This window comes from Hydra vulgaris, chromosome 15 (assembly GCF_038396675.1).
Source record: "Hydra vulgaris chromosome 15, alternate assembly HydraT2T_AEP".
NCBI classification, from domain to species: Eukaryota; Metazoa; Cnidaria; class Hydrozoa; order Anthoathecata; family Hydridae; genus Hydra; species Hydra vulgaris.
The window spans coordinates 34575212-34602979 of NC_088934.1; the positions used below are offsets into that span (position 1 = coordinate 34575212).

Below are 27768 nucleotides of genomic sequence, written 5' to 3' on the forward strand. Positions count from 1 at the left end.
TTCAGAAATGCACATTGTTTTTTAAACATAAAATTGAAGATATTAAAGTTATTAGATATTAAATAGTTATGAGTTCATCTTCAAGTGATGAAGATGAAGAAGAAGCAAGAAAAATCCGAGAATCTGTTAATGGGTTTGAAATAGGTTAAAAATGAAACTTTGTTATTTTTGTTATTCAACATTAAAAATTATTAGTTTAGAATGTATGAATATTTTAGATAATAAAAAAAGAAATTATTACTAAAAAAATAATAATTATTATAAAATTATTAAAAAGTAATATGTGTTTTTTTTTTAAATTTATTAGCTAAACAGTTATCAGATAATGTTAGAGAGACTAATAAATCGAGAAGTTATAAAGAGAATGCGAGTAAAAGGTACATTCATTGTTTTGTTATATGAAAGTTTGTTTCATATGACATTAACTTTTGTTTTATGTGATGAAAACAAATAATATTAATATAAACTTTTTATTTTTCATTTTTTTACTAAATAATTAAAGATAAAAAAAGTTTGGACATTTTTCCAAAATATTTCAAATCAGCAGTCCTGATGCAGGCGCTGGTTTTTAACATTTAACATTCTTACTTGTTATTGATTATTCTACTATGCTTGAACTTTTCTTTAAGAATACATTAATTGAGAATTGTGTCAATTTTTTTTACAAAGTTTTTTAAATTTACTTTACAGTATATTGAAGATGTTTTTTTACTTTCATATTTTTGTCAAGTGAAAAAAAAAGAAGATAAAAATAAAAGTTTTATGAAATCATTACGAACTTATTGTAAACTTTCTTTTGTGTCAATTGTTTTTAAAAATTTTGTTGATCTTTAATTTTTTAAAAGTACCTCTATACATGATATATACATGATATGTTCATAAACATTTGATTTTCTACTTTGAAAATCTTTTAATGAAAGTAGTCATTTTAAGTTTCTCTATTTTATTCAAGTTTATTCTGTAAATAATTCATAGTTCATTAATTATAATGCATTTCAATTAAATGTTTTTTTTGAAAATTTTGTTTTTATAAAATGTTTTTTTTTAATTTTTTTTAAATTCACCTCCCCAAAGCTGATAAGGCCACCTCAGATGAGGAGGGTATTTGTGGTTATAACCCTCTCTCAACTCTATAACTCCGAAACACAAACCTTGTTGAACAGGGCCGCTGCTCGGAAAAACAAGTTGAGTGCGGTACTACCAGGGATGTGGTGGGGATCGAACTCGGAACCTCTTGCTTATAAAGCAACCGCTCTATCACGACACCACTACTGCATGTAATGATTAGGCAAGCTAAAGCATTAATCAGGATGTCCATGAATACCACAAAAAAGAAAAAAATATTTTTAAAATTCTTTTGTTATGCCTTCAGAAGTCTCAAAAACATACTTTTTTTTTTCAAGATATTTTTAGTTACAATGGTTTTAATATTTTAAATCAGTAATTGTAGGATTATATTAAAAACTTAAATTTTTATTTAAGTTTTTAATATAATTGTACAGTTAATCGTATAGTTACAAACTATTGATTTATTATTATAAAATGCATAAAAAATATTTGTACATTACAGAGCTTCAAAAGAAGACAATGAAGATATGAACATTTTAAAAATAACACCTGAAGTTCAAAAATTTGTATCTATCAAGCTATCTAGTTATCTAGACAAGTAAGTTTATTATTTGCTTTATTGGTAGCAATTATCAATTCAAGTTTTAGTTTTTTATTTAAAAACTAAAACTTGGAAAAGTTAAACTAAAAATGGAAAACAAAAAACTAAAACTTGGAAAACCTTGAAAAAGTAAAAACTATAAAACTTTTTGAAAGAATTGAAAATATTGTCAAAACAGTCTCATCAGGTTTTGGTCAAAAAAGATTTATTACTAAGTAGTTTACTTATAAATAATACATCATGTCTTAAAATTTAAAATTTATTTATATAACTTTTTTTTAAGTATTTACTTAAATTTAAAAGTATATATATAAAAAAAAAAAATTTAAACTATTTATACATTTTATATAATATTTTAATATATTATTGTTTTTAACTTATAATGTTTTTGAATGAAAAAAAAAAAACAAAAACTAAGAAAACGTTAAAATAATTTAACTACAAAATATTTTTTCTTTAAATTTAAAGTGTTCTAATAATTATTAATGATTATAATTTTATTAATTATTTAAGTTGGAGTTTTATTGATGAATTTTAAGTTCTTACTTTAATGTTGATTTTTAATTTTCAAATGTATTTCTCTATTCTAGTTTTGTTTTATAAATTTGATCTTTGAGCTAAAAAGAAATTGAGCACTTTAACCTAGTTTTACAATATAACATTTATTTTCAAATTCTTGTCTGTTTTAACCTAGTTTTACAATATAACATTTATTTTCAAATTCTTGTCTGTTTTAACCTAGTTTTACAATATAACATTTATTTTCAAATTCTTGTCTGTTTTAACCTAGTTTTACAATATAACATTTATTTTCAAATTCTTGTCTGTTTTAACCTAGTTTTACAATGTAGCATTTATTTTTATATTCTTGTCTGTTTTAACCTAGTTTTACAATATAACATTTATTTTCAAATTTTTGTCTGTTTTAACCTAGTTTTACAATATAACATTTTTTTTCAAATTCTTGTCTGTTTTAACCTAGTTTTACAATATAACATTTATTTTCAAATTCTTGTCTGTTTTAACCTAGTTTTACAATGTAGCATTTATTTTTAAATTCTTGTCTGTTTTAACCTAGTTTTACAATATAACATTTATTTTCAAATTCTTGTCTGTTTTAAATAGTTCTTGTATAAAACTCAAAATTGCAATTGCAAACAAAAAATGATTGCTCAATCTTTGCTCAATCAAAGGGTAATGTTTACAAGCAAAAGTTAAAATGATTATTCAAAAAACAATCTTCATAAACAATATATTGCAGTAACTATGGGAACCATGTTTTGTTCTATAGAAAACTTTAACAACTACTTTTGTTGATATTTTAACTTTTGGCCATAACTTTTGCTAATCTGTCTTCATTTCCAATGAAAACAGTGATGGAAATACTTTCAATGGGAACAGTGGTGGAAACACTTCCCATGGGAACAGTGATGGAAATTCTTCCAATAAGAACTGTAGAAATTAGTTTTAAAATTAGAAACAATCCTAAAGTAATTTTTAAAAAAATTCAAATTAATTTCTAAATTCTTTCCATTTTTAGTTATAGCTGTAGTATATGGCATTTTGAAGTTAAATCTAATTTTTTAAAACCATATACGTTAATTTTAATTAATAAAACTACAAATGCCCTTAAACTTTTGAACCACAGAAAAACTGTTATCTTTTTTTAATTACATAATTAAATTTTATTTTGAAAAAAATGCTTTTATTTTCAGGTAAAAAATATTGAATGCGCTGTTCAAAACTTATAGCAAAATAAGTGAATGTCCTTAAACTTTAGCGCGCTATTGTATATATATATACATATATATTACTGTGAACTTAGGTTTGCATGAAACAACAATGATGATGTAATACTGGTAACATAGTATGTAAACATGTTTTAAAAGGACAGACACGATAAGTTTAAGTTTGAGGTAATAAAAAATAACTACAATAATAATAGTGTAATAGTAATGTGTTTATTAGATTTTAAAGTTTTAACCTAGTTTTACAATATAACATTTTTTTTCAAATTCTTGTCTGTTTTAACCTAGTTTTACAATATAACATTTATTTTCAAATTCTTGTCTGTTTTAACCTAGTTTTACAATGTAGCATTTATTTTTAAATTCTTGTCTGTTTTAACCTAGTTTTACAATATAACATTTATTTTCAAATTCTTGTCTGTTTTAAATAGTTCTTGTATAAAACTCAAAATTGCAATTGCAAACAAAAAATGATTGCTCAATCTTTGCTCAATCAAAGGGTAATGTTTACAAGCAAAAGTTAAAATGATTATTCAAAAAACAATCTTCATAAACAATATATTGCAGTAACTATGGGAACCATGTTTTGTTCTATAGAAAACTTTAACAACTACTTTTGTTGATATTTTAACTTTTGGCCATAACTTTTGCTAATCTGTCTTCATTTCCAATGAAAACAGTGATGGAAATACTTTCAATGGGAACAGTGGTGGAAACACTTCCCATGGGAACAGTGATGGAAATTCTTCCAATAAGAACTGTAGAAATTAGTTTTAAAATTAGAAACAATCCTAAAGTAATTTTTAAAAAAATTCAAATTAATTTCTAAATTCTTTCCATTTTTAGTTATAGCTGTAGTATATGGCATTTTGAAGTTAAATCTAATTTTTTAAAACCATATACGTTAATTTTAATTAATAAAACTACAAATGCCCTTAAACTTTTGAACCACAGAAAAACTGTTATCTTTTTTTAATTACATAATTAAATTTTATTTTGAAAAAAATGCTTTTATTTTCAGGTAAAAAATATTGAATGCGCTGTTCAAAACTTATAGCAAAATAAGTGAATGTCCTTAAACTTTAGCGCGCTATTGTATATATATATACATATATATTACTGTGAACTTAGGTTTGCATGAAACAACAATGATGATGTAATACTGGTAACATAGTATGTAAACATGTTTTAAAAGGACAGACACGATAAGTTTAAGTTTGAGGTAATAAAAAATAACTACAATAATAATAGTGTAATAGTAATGTGTTTATTAGATTTTAAAGTTTTAACCTAGTTTTACAATATAACATTTTTTTTCAAATTCTTGTCTGTTTTAACCTAGTTTTACAATATAACATTTATTTTCAAATTCTTGTCTGTTTTAACCTAGTTTTACAATGTAGCATTTATTTTTAAATTCTTGTCTGTTTTAACCTAGTTTTACAATATAACATTTATTTTCAAATTCTTGTCTGTTTTAAATAGTTCTTGTATAAAACTCAAAATTGCAATTGCAAACAAAAAATGATTGCTCAATCTTTGCTCAATCAAAGGGTAATGTTTACAAGCAAAAGTTAAAATGATTATTCAAAAAACAATCTTCATAAACAATATATTGCAGTAACTATGGGAACCATGTTTTGTTCTATAGAAAACTTTAACAACTACTTTTGTTGATATTTTAACTTTTGGCCATAACTTTTGCTAATCTGTCTTCATTTCCAATGAAAACAGTGATGGAAATACTTTCAATGGGAACAGTGGTGGAAACACTTCCCATGGGAACAGTGATGGAAATTCTTCCAATAAGAACTGTAGAAATTAGTTTTAAAATTAGAAACAATCCTAAAGTAATTTTTAAAAAAATTCAAATTAATTTCTAAATTCTTTCCATTTTTAGTTATAGCTGTAGTATATGGCATTTTGAAGTTAAATCTAATTTTTTAAAACCATATACGTTAATTTTAATTAATAAAACTACAAATGCCCTTAAACTTTTGAACCACAGAAAAACTGTTATCTTTTTTTAATTACATAATTAAATTTTATTTTGAAAAAAATGCTTTTATTTTCAGGTAAAAAATATTGAATGCGCTGTTCAAAACTTATAGCAAAATAAGTGAATGTCCTTAAACTTTAGCGCGCTATTGTATATATATATACATATATATTACTGTGAACTTAGGTTTGCATGAAACAACAATGATGATGTAATACTGGTAACATAGTATGTAAACATGTTTTAAAAGGACAGACACGATAAGTTTAAGTTTGAGGTAATAAAAAATAACTACAATAATAATAGTGTAATAGTAATGTGTTTATTAGATTTTAAAGTTTTAAACATCAAGTTGAGTGTTCACAAAATTTTAGTCTAAGTTCTGAATTTATTATTCTCACCCGAAGGAGGCGGTAATAAAAAAGTTTTCATAAACCTTATAATAGTTAACTGTAAATAATGTAACAATTAATAAAAAAATCTAACACACTTAATAAAAAAAACTTTGAATTCTAAATAGTCTTAATTTTTGTTGCTTAAAGCATTTAAACCTTATTTTTTTAGGACATTAAAAGAAAAGATATTTGATCAACCTAAATGTAATATATATATTTATTTAATATTCTAAGTTTCTGCATAAAACTTTAATTTTATTTCCAAAAATGGTTTTTAAGCTGTTTTTAAATTTTAGCCGCTGCACCTGATCAAATTCAAAAATCAGAAGGTAACAACATCTTTTTGAACAAAAATATTAGTTTTAATTTAGCTATGTCCATTATGTTAAAGTTTTTTATGTTTGTATTTAATTTTTAATATAAAGAAATTTGATTATGATCTTCCTTAAGACTTTGCTCTGAAGCAATCTCAACCAGAAGCTGCCTAAATTATGGAGATGTAACTTTATTTAATTAAAAAGTTTTTTTTTTTAATTATTATTTTATTTTAAATTACTTATTATATATAAAAAAATAAATTTAGTTTTTTCCTAATAAACTAATCTATAGTTAGCTAATATACTTGTCTCTCCTATTTCAAACAGCAAGTGTATTGAATGTTTAGTTACAGCCCAAACATAGTAGCATAAGTACTTACTGAGCATCTACTAAATCTTATTTACTTTTAACAGATATAAACCAAAACTAAAGTTTTAAAGCAGTGTGTAGTTGTTGAGATAAGTAATAAGTCTGATGGTGAATTACTTTTTCAACAAAACCACAATTATTTTAATATTACAAAGAGTGTGTAAAAAAATATTCAAGTAGAAAATAAAAGTTTAAAAAATTTTTTATTGTGAATTTTGATAGAGCTAATTTGATAGCTTCAAACTTTGCGGTTCGCAAACATTTTTTAATGTTTTAAGTTTTACTTTATACAGTCATAAAGTTGTATATCTAGTTTAAAGTTTTTTTATCAATTAAAAGTACTTTATTTAATCTATGTTTGATATGAACATTTTAGATAATATTAGATGGAAATATTTTGTCGGATAAATGCAAAAAAAAAATTTTTTTCAAAGATAAATAAATAATAATACTTAAAAAGTGTGTTTAAAATGTTTTGGTATTTTTTTAAGGCATTCATCTTTTTTCACATTCAATAATGATTACCGATGATTTTGATGAGAAACCTGTTAAAAAACACCAAAAAACAAAAAGGAAGAGGCTTTCAAGCAGGTATTTTTTTCTCAAAAGTTAGTCAAGTTATATATATGAATGTGCTAAAATTATTTTTTTATGTGAGACTTACAAAAGTTAGTAGATGTTTCACTCTATGGGATTAGACAGAATGCTATTATACCAACTTTTTTTATAAACTACAAACCATTTTCATTTAGACACGATGTATTCATGAACAGTGTTTATTAACTATAATTTAATAAACATTTTCATACAGCCATATGTATGTTTTCCACCCAATAATAAAAGTCCAAACAATCTGTTTAGTAGTAATTTTCTGTTAATGTAACAATATAACCATTTTAATGTAACAATGACTAGTTGGGACTGCATTTTGAAATTACTGAAAACCATCCTTTATTTTCCCATTTTTAGAACTTGCTAACACCAGTTAGTTAAAAGAGGCAATCTTTCACCTTAAAAGACTGAAATAAAGGCCCTTTTTAATACTAAAATATTATCAAACAGTTAATTATAACAAAAAAATTGAAAGTTTTCTAAATTAGCATATAATTAATAAAAAAGAAAATTGAGTTAAAAGATGAATTGAACCTGAAACGAAAGAAAAGATGCAACAAAAAACCTTTTTTTACTCTAGTCAGAAAGATGTTTAAAGAAAATTTGTCTGGAAAAAAGATTTGCTTCCACAAAACTATTAAAATTGCAACCAAAGATGCTTATTTAAATGTTTTTCGGTCGGTACAAGATCAAGAGGTCCTAGAAAATCAGTAGGTTCTACAGCTTAGATTGATTTTTAAATCAGTAACCATTTATTTTTATGCAAGATGGAGCATCTTGCAATACAGCATGGACTTTTTAAACTTTTTTGGAAGAGGAAAATTTTCCTCTGTTGGATTGGCTGAATAATAGCTTAAATACAAACCCTATTTAAAACATTTGGGAACTGATAAAGAGATGTAGCTAAAGATCTGCTAAAAAATCAAATGTAACTTTTAAAAAAGATCATTTATGTGTAGAATTATTGTTCTCAAATGCAGAAGACAGTATAGTCTTGTATTGATAGCATTGATGCTGCTACAGATGCTAACTAAATTAAAGCTGTAATAGTGGCTTAAAGTGGCTAACAAAATATTTGATTGAATTAATTTTAAAAATTTCTAACATCCATCTTAAGTCAAATAACTTACTGTAAACATCAAATTGGTTTTCAATCTTCTCACTATATGGCTAGTTTGCTAACTGCTTTTAATGCAAGATTTTTTTGCTCTTCAGATAGAGGCGGCAAGGCAAGAGCTATAGCTCTTGACATATCTAAATCTTTCGATAAGGTTTAGAATGCTGGTCTTCTTCATAAGCTTGTTTCATATAGTATATCTGGTAAAGTTTTTGAGAATATTGAATCATTTATTTCTAACCGCTTTTTTAAAGTCATTCTTAAAGGTTAACTATTCTTTTGTGTTTCCAGTAACTTCTGGGGTACCCCTAAGTTCTATCTTTGATCATATTTTGTTTCTTATCTAGATTAATGATCTTCCTGACAATCTTACATCTGAAATGGCTCTTCCTGACAATCTTACATCTATTTGCTGATGACTCAATTTTATACTTTTGTCTTGACAAAAAGTCTAAAATTGAGTCATCAGAACAAACATCTATCGTTGAATACATTCCTATATTGATGAAAACACTTGCTGATTTCTCTTCTTTACATCTTGGGTTATTATTTCACTACTGACCTTTCACGAAAACCATATATGCAATTAATTATCAAGTTAGCATATTCTAAGATTGCTTCTTTTTATCAGGCTTGCCATTGTCTTACTCCTGATTCTATTCTCTACCTCTGCAAACCCCTTATTTTTCCATGTATAGATTGCTGTTGTCATATTTGCTCTTTCTCTTCTTGACAAAGTCCAAAAACCCATTGTAAATGTAGTTAGAACTGCTTCATCTGCTAAGCTTGAGCCTCTCTTTGATTGTTGTAAAGTTGCATCTCTTTCTTGTTTCTACAATACTATCATGGTTGCTGTTCAAAGGAGCTATAATCTCTAGTTCCATTAACCAAAACTCATTCTCTACCAAAACTAATTCTCAACCAGCATTCATGAACTGCTTTAAAACAATTAACAGGTTTTACTGTTGCAACTTCAATGAAAAGTGAATTTCATGCTAAATTGTTACCTTGAAGGATGTTAAGCAATTTTTTATGATGCAGCAATGACATCTTAAACTGGAATACATTTTCCTTTTGTCAAAAACAGTTTCATTGCTCTAATATTTGTTAAGTTATTGTAGTTTTCTTGCTCCAAATTTATTTATTAACCTGAATTCAACTTATCTTTACAAAAGTTTTACATAAATTTATATAAAATAACAATCCACAAAAATTGACATTACTAAAACTGCTTAATACATAAGTACAATTAAAATAATTAAGAACTATTAATAAAAAGAAACCATGTAATTGCGATAGAATGTTCTTGAACTTTCTACACCAAATTATAAACTAAAATTTTATCAACATGATAAATATATCATGTCAATACCATTCATAAGTAAGTTTTGATGAATGGATCAAATCTCCTTTTTTTCTCTTTTCAGTCAGAGAGATCTCACAAGCAGACTGTCAAATCTTGCAAACAATTTCTTTATTCGTCGCAGGCTTTTATATACCATAGTTACTTGATCTTTCCATTTAAAATTGATAGGAAATTTAGCTTCAAGACATTGAGACTCAAAATCAATAAGTTTTATATCACTAATTAAAAGGGGATATTTCTTATTGGTAAAGCTATAATGCCTCACAACACACTTGTTTATATTAAACTTTAGCCTTGAGTCCATTTAAATATGTTATTCTGGATTTATTAGACAAAACTGAAATTACCATCTATAAAATTTTTTGTTTTCATCAGTGTATTAATTTGAAACGTTTTTGGTTATATCAAGCAAGCCATAAATGTAAACAACAAAAAGGAACGGTACAACAACCAAAAGGAACAATACAACAACCAAAACATGAGGCACATGGCAAAAAACATCAATTAAATTCAGGACCGGATGCATTATTTTTTGATGTTTGAGATAACTTCCAGACATGGAGGAAACTGCAAATATTTTTATGTTTATACTTATATTGAAAAAGGATGCTTTGCAAAAAAGTATATGCTATGAGTTGATAAATTATATTTTTTACTATTCTCAACCAAGTTTATATTTATCAATTATAAAAATTTAACCCCCTAAAGTTGAGAGGGTTCAAACTTTTTATGGACGTTTTTGAACGCTAAAAGATTATTGTATGAATTTTAAAATTTATAGACGAATTTAGATTTAGTTGAGAAATGTAAAAAAAAATACTTTTTTAACTTGTTGCTCTCACATTTGGGGCAGGTGTAGCTAAAATTTTTGGACTTTTTTGTTCCCAGGCTCCAATTATTACAATTTATTACTTTGCTTTAAAAAAATCTACGATGAAGTTTTAATAAAAAGAAAAAGTTTATTCTTTTTTTTTTTGTGTTTCTTTTTTGATATCTTTCAGGCGTAATGGTGTCTCAAACAGGCTTTATTTTGATCCGAAGTCAGTTTGAATTTGTTATGGTTGACTGATTTATGTTTTTGAAAAGGTCTGGTGATTGTGCTGGCCACTCCAAAACATCAATTTTGTTAACTTTAAACCACATTTTGATGGTGCGCTTGGGGATGTTGTCTTGTTGAAATTTCCAGACCAAAGTGAGGTTTACCTCGGGATATGACAACATGATGTTTTCTAGTATTTCTTTGTACATGTGTTAATCAATTCTCCGTTGAATTTTATGCAATGGGCCCACCACACCATTAAAAACAACATGTTTTCGGGTCTTTAGAATATATTGCGGGTTGAGTTCTTTGTTTTTAAGATGACGAACATATTATTTTTTGTAGGATCCAAAGTGATTAAAATTTGGGTTCTACAAAATAACTTGTTAGTCCAAAGTGCATTTTTCCAAAAACTAAATATCTTGTTTTGCAAGCTTCAAACAACTGTCAAGATTATGTTTTAAGACCAATTGTTTTTGTCAGCCAACCCTTCCAAACAGCTTGTTTTTTGAGTAAGCAACTTTGCTGACAGATTGAGTTTTAAATTTTGAGAAATTTGTTTTTTCTTTTTGGTGCGCCAGCAAAAGGATTATGCTTAGCAATACAGACAATGTATTATTAAATAAATTATTAGCATTGATAACTTTCTCACAAAAACAACCCAAAACTAGAACCGTTTAATTCTTGATATTGAAATGTCTGTTATCGAAAAACATCTTTTCATGTTTACTATGTTCCATAGTTGATAGATAATGAATTTTGTGCAATGAATTACAAGAATATCCTTAAAATACTGAGTAGAATGATTTTCTTTTTAATATAATTCAAGAATTTAGTAAATGTGTGCTATTTAAAATGTCTGCAAAGCTGTAAACATGACCACTAAAGCAAATTAGCAATTGCTAAATATAAAACAAAAATGTAAAACAAAATAATTAATATAAAACAAAAAGTTATAACTAAAATCATACAATTGATAAGTTATTACAGTTAAAATTTTGTTTTTATTTGAAAATATTTCCATTCAAATGGTGTCACAGATCTGCGCCCCATATTAAATCTCAAAACAATATCCAAAATTCTTGAAAAGCTCGCTTTATTCACATGTAACTTGAACTGTAAACTGCTTTTTTTTTCAATATAATTTTAGGTCTAACGACTCAACATAAATATCACTCCTAAAGATATGCAATGATATCCTGTTAAACATTGTTGCTCTAACCACCACTCTTCTCAAACAATACAATTGATCACAACCTGCTGATTACTTGTATAAAAGATAAATTTAATGTCACAGATATTGCACTAAAATGGCTGACATCATACTTGCACTCTCAAAAATCTGTTGTATCTATTGGCTTAAAAAATCTAGATTATCAGCCAGTTCAACAGGACTACTACTTTTTTTAGTCCACCAACAACACTGTTAAATCCTGCAACTACCATATTAGTACTTTTTGCCACATATGTCAATGTCTCACCAAAGAAGCAGCTAATACTATTGCTTGTGGCGTTGTTAACTCTCACCTTGACTATTGTAAGTCTTTTATCAGGTTCTTACAAAAAAATCTTAGAAAGCTCCATTGTACTCAAAATAGCTTATCTTGCATCATCTCTCATTTTCCTTCCCATTTAAAATCAGAAAAGTTGCTAAAATCTCTTCATTGGTTACCAATTTATCAAAGAATAGGTTATAAGATATCAGTTGTTACATATAAAACTTTATCAACCAAATCTCCTAGATATCTATTCGAACTTCTAGAAACCCGAATTTTAAAACAAAACACAAAATCATCAGAGAGTTGCAACTTAAAAGTTGCCTATCAAAAACTTACTGAATTTTCAGAAAACATTTGATATGCTGTTGTTAAAAATAAGTTTGTGTGGCGTTTTTCTTCACTTGTAAAAACTTTTGATACAGTCAACCATGAGGTTTTTCTCATTGCATTAAAACTTTATTTAGTGTTCCTCTGCAAAAATTTAAATTTTTCTTGACAGAAATCAGTACATAACTATAAACGAAAAACCTTTACAAAAGAAACTCATAAACTCAGGAGTCCTTCAAGGATCTGCCTGTAGGATTCGGCTCTTGATATACATCAATGAACTTAACACTTGTATTAATTATGTTTTAACTTACTATTTTGATGACAACACTAACCTGCTAATAATTGAAGATACTATTGAAAAGATGTACATAAGTACTTATGAGGTCATATGTTCTATTGTCAACTGGCAGTGAGCAAAAATTTCACTCAATGAAAAAAAAAATTGTAGTTTTTAAATCAAATTATTAAAATCACCTTAGTCAATTGAATTTTGAAGTTGATGGAGACACATTAACTAATTGAAAATCAGTGAAATATCTTGGAGTGATATATCTAGTAATATATTTTGTAATATGTCAGTGAAATATCTTGGAGTAATGTAAAATATCTTGGATTTGATGGAAACCATTTTTAAACCTCATAAAAACTTACTTAAAAACTAAGCAGATCAATTGAAATGTTAGCTAAAGTTAGATTTGAAAACTTTGACACATTTACAACCATTTATCATGCCATATTCAATTCCCACCTCAGATATGCATCAAACCTTGAAAAATCTAAGTTATCTTTAGGAAAAAGTCCTAATAACCATTCAATTTGAAAACTACCAATTTGATTATATTTTTTATTGTATAAGCTATTGCAAACTCTAAAGCTAAGTGATGACATTTCTTTTTTAAACAGTTTTGGTATGGGATTATTTACATGGTAGACTTCCTAAAATTTGGGATAACTTTTTCCTGAAACTATTAACAAATGTCCTAATTTCCTCAGATTTTCTTCTTGCAACAAAATCTTTGTAAAGCATTTTCAAACAATCGCATTCAACAAGAGCATCATTAAGTAATTATGTACTTATGGAACATTTCCTCATGTACTTATGCATGGAACATTTTCCCTCATGTACTTACGCATGGAACATTCTCCCTCATTGGAGTAAAACAAAAAACTTCAACTCTAAATCTTTTTTTTTAAGTGTTTGAATTGAACGCATATATTATATATAAAAGTTGTATTCTTAGCCTTGCCATTGCTATTGTTATTATATGTTTGTACTGTTATTTTCTTTATTATATATTATGAACATTATTGGCGTTTACTTAAATGTAAGACCTTTATTCAGAAATATCTAATGCAGGTCAGCAACGACAAAACTTTTTTTCTGGTGTCGATCAAACAATGTTTTTCCTATAGCATTTCTCATTATGATTTCAATTTTGGATTCAAATCTTTAGCATTTGGGCTAAAATCCCTACTATCATCAAAAAGATTTGTTCAAAAGTATGTCAACCTGGGTCTCAAAAGATGTGTATTTTCATAGATATTTCAGAAAACATAAATATTTTTACTTAAAATTTATTGACAAAAAAGTATTGTAAAAAAACGCTAGAGACTCTTAAAACGATTTTAACAAAACGGTTCTCAGCAAAAATATAATAAGTATTTATTTTTATTACAAACGAATTTTGTTTTTAAAATCTCTGTGAAAAATACACTTTCTTTGAGACCTAGGTAGACATACTTTTGAAATTTTTTTTGTTGACAATATTAGGGATTTTACCCTAAAATGCTCAAGATTTAAACTCAAATATCTTTACAACTTGATGTGATATTGAAAAATAAGTTGCATATTTAAAATCAAAATGAGAAATGCTATAGGAGAAACATATTGTTTGCTCGGCACAAAAAAATTTTTTTTATGACCTGTAATAGGGTGACAAATTTGTTTGCACTTTTTAAACTTTTCAAAAATTGCTAATACACCGTGTAAATACCTGTTATTCGTCTATATATCAGGTTATATTGAAAATTTTAGCTTACTAGGATCATTGGCAATAGGTTGATGCATTTTTTCAATAATTTGAATATTCATCATTTTTTTCCAGTATATACTAACAAATGTATGTAAAAAAGCATATGTTAGTATAATTACTGTTTATATTTTTAGTATTATTAACTTTGATCTGAGATAATTAACAAAAGAGTTTAACAAATAAAACATCTTTGCATTTACAACAATATGGTAAATAATAATATCTATTTCAAATTAACAAAATCTTTCTGATAAACATTCTTTGAATTTTGTTTTCGATTTTCTAGAACAACTAGCAAAATGTTTTGTCTCTGATCCTCAGAGTGTGAAGAGTTTAAAAACTTTTGTATAAGTCCAATGTTTCTTTGAGGAAAATGAGGCGTTTAATAAAAAAGACAAATTTCTTGTAGAGGGTATTGACTCTAAACCTTTATTCTGACATGCTTCCAACCAAATCCTTCCAAGTCTAAAACGACAAAAAGAAACCAGCTTTCACAGATAACAAGTTCACAAAGTTTAGTATTTTCATTTACTAAAACATGAAGTGATTTCTCTTTATTAATTTAACTTATGTTAGGAACCTCGTGCTCCAACAAAGCCTTCAAAGTGTCAGACTTTATTTGAATTTTAAGGTCAGAATAAGCAAGAGCCAATTTTAAAAACCCTTGAGCATAATAGCCACAATCTGAAATACTGAAATACTCTTGTCAATATTATAATTGCACCCTCTTTCTTACCAGTGTTGGTTGCTGTAGTATCAACGCACACAACAAATACTTGGTCTGAAACTTTGAAATGTTCTAACAAATTTTGAATTACTAAAACCAGATCAGATGCTTTACCTGTGTCACTTGGAGCAATCCCTAAAAGAAGATCGTCCTTGTGTTTAAATTCAGGACTAGTAACAGACACAGCAATTCTATCTCTTGTAACTTGTTTGTTTCCTTATACAAATGTGTAACTAGTTTGCCTTCAAAGTGAAGGACAAGATTTTTCCTCTCATTTCCTTGATATAATTCTGTCTAATTTCATTTCCATGATTTTAAACAACCTCATAACGTTTCAATCTGGCTGTTTCTCTACTTATCTTATTTTTTTCATATTTACTCCGAGGTATTTCATAATACTGGCTATAAACATTGTTTGATCTCGGTAACTTAAGCTGGTCCTTACACTGAGAGCTGTAGCTGCAATTAGGCCATCTCGAATAATTTCTTTATTGACAAGGATTGAATCGGATTGAAGCATTAGTAGTATGTAGTTAAGTTTCTTTTTTTTAGCGTTGTTTGATATTTTTTTGTTGATATTCATCCGCATCAAAATTAAAATTAGTATTACCCATTATAAAAAGAAATAGAAGATTTAAGAATGTAAGTCATTACTAAATAATACCTTTAATAAACCTTAACCGAAACTATGTTTACTATGCCTTTTATTTATATGTGCAATTTTTTATTAGTAACTTTGTTAACAGTTTAAAAATGTTCAAAACTGCTGTAAAACGTTTTGCAATGCAGTGTTATTCTATTCATTGAATGAAAAACTAAACATTAAATTACATTTTACTTTTCAAAATGATACATTTTGACGAAGTAAAATTATATTGACGATGAACAAAGAAATTTTTGAAATAATGGTTAATTATGAAATCATCCGATTTCTACATCTACCATTAATACTAGTCTTTAAAACCAAACCAAAACAGTTTTAATATCACTGAGGGGTGTAGAAAAGAATTAGATCCAGTGTTTATTTACTATTATTATTTTTTGCAATAAAATTGTCACCCTACTGTGTAATTTAGTTGATTGATTGAAATTGATTGAAGTATTTTTTTTTACTATTATATAATTAATGCTGTATTTAGATTGCAACAATTATATGTAATAATAAAACAATAATAACAATAATAGTAATAGTATTATTTTTGGAAGTTTTAGTATTTTGTTCTATTTATTTTACAAAGCGAAGATGAAGAATCTTTAGAAAAATTCCAATCAGTTGCAGTGACGATTGAATCTATCATGAAAGATGCTTGTGAATATGTAAAGAGAGGTTATTTTCTAATTATAAATATGACTTAAAATATTTGATAAAACCTTTTCTTAAAAAATTAAATACTATAATCACTAAAATAAAAATATTTTTTAAGTAGTATTTAAAAATGATCAGCAGCCGTATTCACTTCTCTGTTAAATTAACGGAGAATTTAAATGGTTTTAAAACAGAGGGAAATAAATAGTATTCTAATCCTGTTGTTTAGGCACTTTATATTAACTGTTCTAATAATTTTTATCTATAAAAATTCCTCCTTTAGCTCAATTAGCTAGTTTTTGTGCTGCTTTTCTCATCGCATCTAAACGTTACAATGCCAATAAACGATGATATTGCTTAATTGGTAAATCGCAGCCTGTTATTTTTCAAATAGTGGTGGCTGAGTCATTCTCTAAATTTTATTAAAACACGCTACAATACAAAAAATTCAAAAAGTTTGTATCTACTTAACACTTTCATTTTTTGAAATTTTATTTTTATGCCTACACACTCTTAAAGATTTACTTATAATTTAAAGATTACACATTTACTTATAAATCTATTTTCTTCAAGTTTTGCAAACGGATCAAAAACTGAATAATTTTATTCTGAAACATTTCAAAAAATCATGATATTCTTTATTGCACCAAAGTGGAGGTTTTATTCTCCGAGTGTTTAAACTGTACTCTAACCCCAAACAGTGTACCTTATACTGAGTCCTTTCTGTTTAAAATATTGTCAACTAATTATTCAAAAGTTATTTTACCTTTAAAATTTATGGCAGCCATGGTGCAGTGGTAGCGCACTTGCCTCAAAAACATAAGATCCGTGGTTAAAACCCCATCTCTGGGCAAATTTTGTGACATTGGCTGGGAAGGAGGCATGAAATTCCTGTTAAATGCTCTTCCGCGGTGCTGTGTGATAAGACCGTAAGAATTTCTTTGGGTACCTAACAAAATAAAAAAGAACTTTTCTTAAGCTAAAATGAGCCTTTAGAACATTTTTTTTTTATGTAGAAAACATACAAAAAAATTTATTTAACTTTTTAATTATAATATTTTAATATTCTCTAAAAACCAAAAAAAACTAACAATATCTCAAAAACATCTAAAAATAATTCTTAAATAATATTTTAAGAGCATATAGAAAGTGTTATTGCCGATTCAATCCGTGTTTTGTACATAGCATACAATCATGCAATGATTACATTTTATAATTGCTGAAGCTAACCTTATTCTTAAAAAGTTTAACTTAATTAGAGTTTACCTTATTAGCCAATTTGGCTAATAAGATAAATATTATCACATGGTTATCAGTTACTGTAAGCTTTTCAAAAAGGCTTGCCTCATGGTCTATGTAATCCATATAAGAATGCATTTGATCAGAATTTAAAGTATCTAAAGTAGAATGGCAAAGCCATTAGTTAAACATGGCGCTTATTTAGGTTATGTGGTAATTCTTAAGTAAAAATACTTCCCATTGTTATAGTCGCAAAGCAGTGAGAACCTTATAATACATTCTTTAATTGAAATCTAATATCTTCATTCAAAAAGTATTGACAAATATGTGTCTTTATTCTATATATATATATATATATATATATATATATATATATATATATATATATATATATATATATATATATATATATATATATATATATATTAGGATGGTGCTCAAAAAACTTTTTCAAAGTAAATTGATGGGACAACCTCTATTTTTGTTTCTTTTAGCATAACAAACTTATGTGCAAAATTTGAGAAGGATATTTCATCATTAAGGGGTGCCACACAGGGTTGAAAGTTTCACTAAGGTTGACGCTAATGGCTGTTAGCACTTTAAAGAAAAATTTTTATATAAACTATTTTAATTCAAAAGTTTTTAAATAACAAAGTATTGAACATTGAAAACCATGAAAAATTAACTATAATTTCAATATCATTTTAGTTTTTCATTTTGTTTTGAATGGAAAAATGACTATTTAGTCCTGTTTAACAACAGTGGATTTCTTGGCATCTGGAAACTGTTTTCGATGCTCAGACACAACCTGGAGAAGTGCTTGCTTGTGTCCTTCATCTTTTGTTAGAATTTGGTTAAAGTCTTGGATAAGAGCAACTCCTCTCTCTGCTCTGTCATTCACAACGCTCAAACCGGCTACAAAATGCTTAGCTGCAATAAAAACTTGGTCCTCGTTCCACAAAGATGAATCCAATTCGAGCCAAGAAGTTGAGATGCCCAGTATAACAAAAAACCTCACGGTGTTCGAGTTAATGAAATCAGCAAGCTCTGATGATGAATATTGTTTTCACGTAGTTGAACACGTTTTGCAGGAATTCCATTTCCAGTTTTTGTTTTCATTGCATTTACCATCTCGTATTTTGTAGCTGCATCAACACGATCATCAAAAAAGCTAAAGGCAATCAGTTCCTCACTGAGGTACCACATATGACGAGACAATGCCTTTATCGCTACAATCGCAACATTTAAATTTATTGTCCTGAATTGTGTGAGTCGTTTAAGGCACATGAGATCATTCAGTGGAGCTTGAATGGACAGCGAAGCAGTAAACCATGAGTTGAGACAAAGCAGACAAAAATATTCAAGAAACGTGATAAATTTATTTCACGCTTCGTCATGCGAAACTGGGATCTGAAGAAAAAAATTTTGATTAAATAAATAGCCTTGGCCATCCATCTGGCCCGATGCATAGCCCCAGGAGCCATAAAATGAACCTATAATCATCACGAGGCTGGTTCTCTGTCAGCAAGCAGTTCTGAATGAAATCAATAGCTTCTTTCATCATTTCTCTGTTGCTGCTAAAAACTAAAGCTGTTTCAGGATCTGATATACCGTCTTCATATCTGTCACGAACGACTGATGGCCATGCTGTTTGAAACCTTTTAAACATCAAAATGTCTGGTCCAGTAGATGGTCCAGCTAATGAGTTAAACACATCTCCAAGAACAACTTCAAAAATATGGTGCCGACATGCATGATGGAGCAGCTCTTTATTCATCTTTTGTTCAATAAGAACTGCTGCACCAGAGCGAATCCCAGAATTACTGGCTGTAGTGTCAAAAGACATGGCTTTTATATTCTCTGCAAGATTCCAGTCGTTGATTGCTGTTACAACTGCATTTGCCATTGCCTCTCCAGTGCCATTTGGGAGCTTAGGCACATTCAATAGACGTTTTACACCTTGACCCGAAACAAGAATAGGCAAGCGATCTATTTTTTCATGTTTTCCTGATATATCAGGGAGTAACTTGCCGTCCTAATGCCCTACGAGTGGAACATCCCTAATATTTTCACCAAAACTTTCCTTCAATTTCAAAATTGTTTCGTCTCTATGTTTCATTCTATTGCGTCGAATTGACCAGCGATTCAGAGCTAGTTCACTTGGGTTTTGACCAACAGCAACTGAGAATGAAGTCAAAGCATAAACCACATTTTGGTCGCTGATCTTCGTTCGATCTAAAGCTGCTGCAACTTGTGGACTGACAATATTTTTTGGACGAGGTCGTTTTGTCTGCGGTGTCACTGCTGAGTCATGGTCAGAATCTGCGTTCTCATTGCAACTTTTTTCTGAATCTGATGCAAATGTTTCAACTACAGCTTCACCGTTGCTGGTAGCATGTCTCAATTTTTCTCGTTCTGTTCTGGCTTTTATAGCCTCTTGTCTCTCATGTTTACGCTTCAACTTGACTGCCAATTTTCTGTCTATTTGTGCCATTGAACTTGAGTGTCTTCCATTTCCAAGCTGAGCTTTAAGAAAAAGTTTGTCTTCTGGATTTTGTATAAGCCTCTTGGCATCAACATGAGAAATGTCGAACGTATCTTCAAATGATGCAACAAAGGCTGTTTCTTTCGCTATCTGAGTTGCTCCTCCTCTTTTTGAAGCCTTTTGTAGATTTCTCCACTTGTTGTATATTTTCTCTAGCCTCGCAATTGCATCTTGCAATGTTGTCATTGGCATGTAAGCTTTGTTCTAAAAATCAGCAACTGTTTTAATAGTAATGTCCGAACTTTCTCGCACGGTTTTTTTGTTTATTTTCAGCTGATGGAAGAAAAACTGTAATGCTTGCTTTCGTGACGGTAGTCTAGTACCATTAATGGAGGCATTTGTGAAAATTTGTGAAAAGGTAAATTTCGGTTGCAGATCTAGTTGCAGGTTTTGATTGTGACATTTTCTGATATTTATTAATCTAGAAAAATACAAATAAAGTTATGCATTAAGCATGATGTGAATTGCAAAAGTTATAAAATTTTATTCATTTAGTATATATTCAGTGATATCCATTATTCAGTATCTTTTTTGAGTTTAGAGATATGAATTTATATAAAATAAAATTCAAAGTAGTTTACATAATTTATATTACAAAATAACAACTTAAATGTATACTGACTTTTCACAATTGAGAAATTCCACTGCAAAGTTGTTAAAAATAAAATTTTTCAGTTAACATAATTAATTTGGTAGTCTGATAGGGATAAACATACAAAATGGCGGTTTGGTGGCAAATTACAAGGAATTCTGGGATAGAAAAAATAAGTAAGTGGGCTGCAGCTAAGTAATTAATAATTAAGCACTATAAAAATTTAACTATTTGAATGTAACAAATTTCTAAAAATGCTATGAAGTAAAATTTCTGTTTTTTTTATCTGTATTTGGAAATTTATAAATATTTTTCATATACAGAACATTAATTAGTTGATAAATTTAACAACTGGTCAGATTCTCAAAAAAAACATAAAGAGTACACCTCATTGAAAAGACTTCTGGTTGTGTTCAAAATGGATTTACAGATAAAAAAATTTATTTAAAGATTTCAATAATATTCAACAACACATTAATTTACACGGCTATCTTTTATATCGCGTACATGTGATTTTATCAGTTGGGATGTGGCACCCTTTAATGAAGGAATATTTTTATGAAATTTTGCACATGAGTTCATGAGATCAATAGGAACAGGACTAGAGGTTGTCCCAGACAAAATCTGAAAATTTAATTTTTGACTACCACCCTAATATATATATATATATATATATATATATATATATATATATATATATATATATATATATATATATATATATATATATGTGTGTGTGTGTGTATGTATATATGTATGTATATAAATTCACGGACAAAATTAAGTAACATTGTTGATAAAATCAAAAAACAAACAATAAAAACGACCCCAAACACACCAGCAAAGTGGCACAACAGTTCCTTAAAAAAAGTTAACATCCTTAAATGGTCGCCACAAAGCCCGGACCTTAACCCCATTAAAAATTTATGGCCTATTTTAAAATCTAAAATTCCTCCTTCAAAACGAACAAATAGAAAAATTTTTTATGAGGTTCTTAGTGAAACTTGGAGTTCAATTAGTGCTGACGTCACGTCAAAGCTTGTAAAAAGCATGCCTAGGCGTTAAGAATCAGTCATAAAAGCAAAAGGTGGTGCAACAAAAAACTAAAATAAAAATCAGACATAATATTTTCGTAATTTTAATAAATAGTTATTGACAAGACATTATATTTCATAATAAAAACTCAGATGTTTCTTACTTTTGTCACATTTATTCTTTTATATTTGTATATATATATATATATATATATATATATATATATATATATATATATATATATATATATATCAGGGTGGCCAGCGGTCCTTGAAATCCTGGAAAAGTCCTGGAATTTTATAGGTCCTGGAAAAGTCCTGGAAAAACACCCCTTTTTACAAAAAATCTTGGAAATCCTGGAACTTTTTTTTATAGAGCTATATATTCCGTTTATTATGAAAACAAAAAAATGGAATATTATATATTCCGTTTTCTTGTTTTCATCTTTTACAAAATTTTTAGTTTGATTATGTATTTTCTGGAATGATCAAAATATTTTAATTAATTTTACTATATGTATTATTAATTCTACTAATTATTTAGAAAGTAAAATATACAAATAATATATATATATATATATATATATATATATATATATATATATATATATATATATATATATATATATATATATATATATATATATATATATATATATATATATATATATATATATATATATATATATATATATATATATATATAAATTAATATATAATATAGCTAACATAATGCCTAAGTCAAAGAACTGTCGTTTCCAAACAGAATGGCTATACAATAAAAAGTATTCTTCTTGGGTAAGATTTTGTTCTTCAAATTCAAAGAAAGCAAGATGTAATTGGTGTCGAACAGATATTAATATTTCTAACATGGGAGTATCTGCTTTGGATTCTCATGCAATTGGTAAGAAGCATAAAGAGCATGCAAGGACACATAATGCAGCTGATATATTCTTTACAGGTAGTTTTTTAGTTATTTGATTTGATTTTTTAGTTTTTATTTTTAAAAATGTTTTTGAATTTTGGAATGCTTGGAGCAAATTGATTAGCTGTGCACTTTACTGAATATTTTTTTTCATTTACACATTTTATTCCTAGATTTTACTACAGAAATATCTGGCTATAAAGCAGCTTTTGTTAACTTACAAGAACATTTTCCCAATACAAATAAGGTTTTAAATGACAAAATGCCACAACCTACTATACAGAATCTTCAATCTCCAGCTCTGGTTACCAAGGCAGAAATAATATGGACCTTAAATGTTGTAATGTCACATTTTTCTTTAAGATCATGCTTAAATTTAAATGAAATATTCAAATCTATGTTCTCTAATAATACAATAGCATCAAAGTTTGCATTAAGCAAAACAAAATGTGGCTACCTAATAAATTTTGGTTTAGCACCATATTATCGAGAGCAACTTATATCTGAAGTCAAAGCATCGCCCATCTTTGTTTTGTCATATGATGAGAGTATGAATGTAATCTTTAAAAATGAACAAATGGACTGTGGAGTTATATACTGGGATTCAAATTCTGGTGTTGTAAAAGCTAGATATATTGATTCTAGATTCCTCAGACGTCCTAATTCACAGAATTTATTTGACAAACTTATTGAAGCAACAGAGATGTTTGATCTTGGAAAAATAATTCAAATATCAATGGATGGTCCTAATGTCAATTGGGAGGTTCTAAAAATGTTAGATGAACATATACAGGAAAAACGATATTCTGATATAGTTAATATGGGCAGTTGCAGTTTGCACATTGTTCATGGTGCTCTACAGACAGAAATAAATTCCTAAGAGTGGGAGTTAGAAAAAATATTTCGTGCAATGTATAATCTTTTCAAAGAGTCACCAGCTAAAATAGATGAATATATTAGAGTTAGCGAAACTGATCTGCTTGCTTTGCCGTAAGTATGCATATTTGAACAGAAAAAAATATAATAAAATAACTTATCTTTTATATTTATATATAAGTTGAGAGCATTTCACCATTCATATTTTTGGATTTTATTGTTTCTCAGTTTCTGTGCAACTCGCTGGGTAGAAGATGAAGGTGTGACTTCTAGAGGCATTATTGTATGGCCAAACATGGTTATAATTATAAAGTATTGGGAATCACTATGCAAAAGCAGACGTCCTAAAAATAAGAGCTATGAAGTTCTGATAGATCATCATCTTCACAATTTTGTACCTTTATGAATGCAGTTTTTCAAAGATCTTGCTAAAAAATTGAAAGGATTTCTAGTTCTATTTCAAACAGACAGACCTATGGTTGCATTTTTATCTAACAGTTTAGAAAGCATGTTGCGAAGTTTGATGAAAATGATTCTCAAACCAAACATTTTAAATGAAGCTGCAACTGCATATAGTTTAATTAAGATTGAAGTAGGTAAATCAAACAACCACCTAGATGTAAACAAAATTGAATTCGGAACAGCACTAAACAGATGCTATGTTCTCTTTGTTGTAAACCAGAAGAGAAATTAGAGTTTATAATGGAATGTAAGCAGATTATCATAATGTTATTGCAAAAATTTCAAGAAAGATGCCCATTGAAATATTCTTTAGTGAGGAATGCTTCATCTTTGTCTCCAAATGAAAAAGTTCAAAACAAGGAAATATCCGCTGTTAAATACGAGGCTCTAGCTGAGAGATTAAGTGCATTAAAATGGCTTTCAACCGATGATGCAGATGATGCAAAACAACAATATGATAAATTTGTTAGTGCAGAAAGTGTTCAATTTAATGAAAAGTTTCAGTCTTTTAACAAGTTAACTGATTCTGTTGATAAATTTCTTGCTGTCTATTTACACAAAACTCTGAAGTATTCAGCATTGTGGAAAGTCTGTGCTATCATTTTTGTGTTATCACATGGCCAATCTGGGATAGAACGAGGATTCAGTATCTACAAACAGTTGTTAGTCGAAAATCTGCAAGAGAGATCTCTTATTTCTCAAAGAATAGTTTATGATCACATCAATTCTCATGACATTGTTATTCATCAGTATGAGCTCCCCAGCAGTCTTTTAAAAAGTTGTAAGCTAGCACACAATCGCTACAATGCAGTATTGAAATAAAACAAGGATCAGTTAAAGTTAGATGAAGTAAGCAGGAAACGTCAATTGATTGATGGAGATATTTTAGTTATTAAAAAACAAAAAAAAATTGTTAGAAAGTGCATTGAAGTTCTCAAATCTGATGCTGACAAGTTAAGCATTGACGCAGAAGTAAAGAGAGACTTCACTGTCCTTGCAAATGCAAATTCTTTTAGAAACACAATTTTAGAAAAAGAACAAACAATTAAAGACCATGATCTTTCATTAAAAAAACTGGAGCAATCCAAAAAAGAGATAAAATAAAAAAGTTGTTATATATATATATATATATATATATATATATATATATATATATATATATATATATATATATATATATATATATATATATATATATATATATATATATATATATAAACATATAAATATATATGTGTGTGTGTGTATATATATATATATATATATATATATATATACACGTTTGTATGAGTTTGAACAAACTTTACATAAATATATGTCTGTATATTTGATTTATATTTAGCACACAAACAATTATATGTATGTATGTATGATTTATATGCGTATTCAAATATAAATATTTAGTTGTTTCGTTCTAAGACAATATATTTTGCATTTACTGGTCTATTTTATTGTCGAGAAAAAATCAATATATCCTTGAATAACCCAAAATTTCCTTGAAAAATCCTGGAAATATCCTGGAATTTAAAATTTACTTTTAGCTGGCCACCCTGATATATATATATATATATATATATATATATATATATATATATATATATATATATATATATATATATATATATATATATATATATATATATATATATATATTTAAACAACTTTAAAAAGTATTCTACACAATAGAGTGCTCAATGTTTTTAAAAGAACAGAGCAATTATATATTAGTAGAAAATCACTTAACAAAAATTTTTTCCATTTAACACTGTGTTTCATCAAAAAAGTGTTAAATGGAAATAATTTTTGATGAATCTTTGTTGATGAAACACAGTGTTAAATGGAAAAAAATTTTGTTAAGTGATTTTCTACTAATATATATATATATATATATATATATATATATATATATATATATATATATATATATATATATATATATATATATATATATATATATATATATATATATATATATATATATATATATATATATATATATATATATATATATATATATATATATATATATATATATATATATATATATATATATATATATATATATATATATATATATATATATATATATATATATACACACATATATATATATGTATATATATAAATATATATATATAATATATATATATATATTTATATATATATATATATAATATATATATATATACACACACATATATATATGTATATATATATATATATATAATATATATATATATTTATATATATAATATATATATACACAAATATATGTATATATATATATACATATACATGTATGTATATATTCATGCACTTGTCTATATGCATGTACATGCATATTTGCTTTTATACATAAATAAAAACATAAATGTTATACAGATACACATGTATTTAAATACATATATGCTCGTAACAGTGCATGCATTAAAATCAAATGCAAAATACCATTCATGTTATAATAAGATTAATTTTAAAATTTAGTTAGTGTATAAATAATGTTAAAAAAAAAAAATTCTTCACTTAATTTCTAAAATTTAACAATTAAAAGGTAATTTATTTGTTTTCGCTTGTTTCGATCGGATACCATTTTTTATTTTTCTTAATATTATAGAAAATTCCCCCAATAGCAGTTTTAACTGTAGGGTATAGCAGGGTTAGATTTTGGCGTTAACAGACTTCTGATAACTATATTTACTTCTTCCGTTTACCAAACAGAGACATAAGAATTCGAGTTTATTTTATTGCTGGCGTTAAAAACTGCCGTTTGGCTTTTAATCAGCAGATAGCTTATCGAGAGTAACGGAGAGAAGTGAATACGGCTTGAAAAAAAAAACATTAAAAAATTTTAGTCATTTAAAAGTAAAATGTTTTGGTTTTTTTACTTTCTTTTCTAAAATTATTTTATTAATAATTTAAATTTTATAGTTATATTTGTTATCTATTTATTTTGAAAATTAGTTATAAATACTAACTATAAAAACAGAATTAAACTATTTTAAAGTTTTTAAAGTTACATTTGATGTTAAGAATAAGATATAAGCAATGATATTAAGAAGTAGCTTAAAGATTTTTAAAAACCTTTTTGTTCTAGACGAGAAACCATTATTAAAGAACGGTAGAAAGTTGTATTGAAAGACTTTTTAAACAGGTGCAATAAGGCTGCTGATCAAAATGAACGTTTTATAGACAGAAATTATTTAGCTACTGAGAAGTTGAGGAAATTCAAATTGATGAAATTAGTTGTAATTATGTTTAAATTTAAAGTCAATACAAACATGTATATATATGTATACATATCAAACATATATATATATATATGTATACATATCAAACATATATATTTTTTATTACTGTTGTAACTCAGTTGTTACAAATTTAATTTTTGCATATGAAAATTTATGGCTGAATATAAAAGTCTGAAAAATTACGATTGTTACATCTAATGTAACTCATTAAAAAACTTGAATGCTTTGTTGTTGTGTTTGTTGGTTTATATTAAAACGTCAAGTCAATTCACCCTGGTTTCTAATATTTTGTATTTCTTAAAAGAATAATAGTTAATCAA

The 27768-nt window shown here is 27.0% G+C and overlaps 2 protein-coding genes across 3 annotated transcripts; both read left to right on the forward strand.

Moving 5' to 3' along the window:
* Positions 1–27768, forward strand: LOC136091430 (uncharacterized). 2 transcript variants are annotated; one of them, XM_065819013.1, is made up of 8 exons: positions 1–144; positions 308–377; positions 1571–1666; positions 5981–6015; positions 6108–6140; positions 6990–7089; positions 16460–16538; positions 27295–27768. In XM_065819013.1, exons 1-8 carry the CDS (start codon positions 69–71, stop codon positions 27310–27312), a joined length of 507 nt encoding a protein of 168 aa, XP_065675085.1. In that variant the 5' UTR covers positions 1–68; the 3' UTR covers positions 27313–27768. The 2 variants fall into 2 exon arrangements, with proteins under 2 accessions (XP_065675085.1, XP_065675084.1); XM_065819012.1 differs by having other exon boundaries at positions 16460–16548; positions 27295–27439.
* LOC136091568 (uncharacterized) lies at positions 22686–25287 on the forward strand. The gene is made up of 2 exons (XM_065819251.1): positions 22686–22898; positions 23036–25287. The coding sequence occupies exons 1-2, from the start codon at positions 22808–22810 to the stop codon at positions 23740–23742; spliced, it is 798 nt and encodes a 265-aa protein (XP_065675323.1). The 5' UTR covers positions 22686–22807; the 3' UTR covers positions 23743–25287.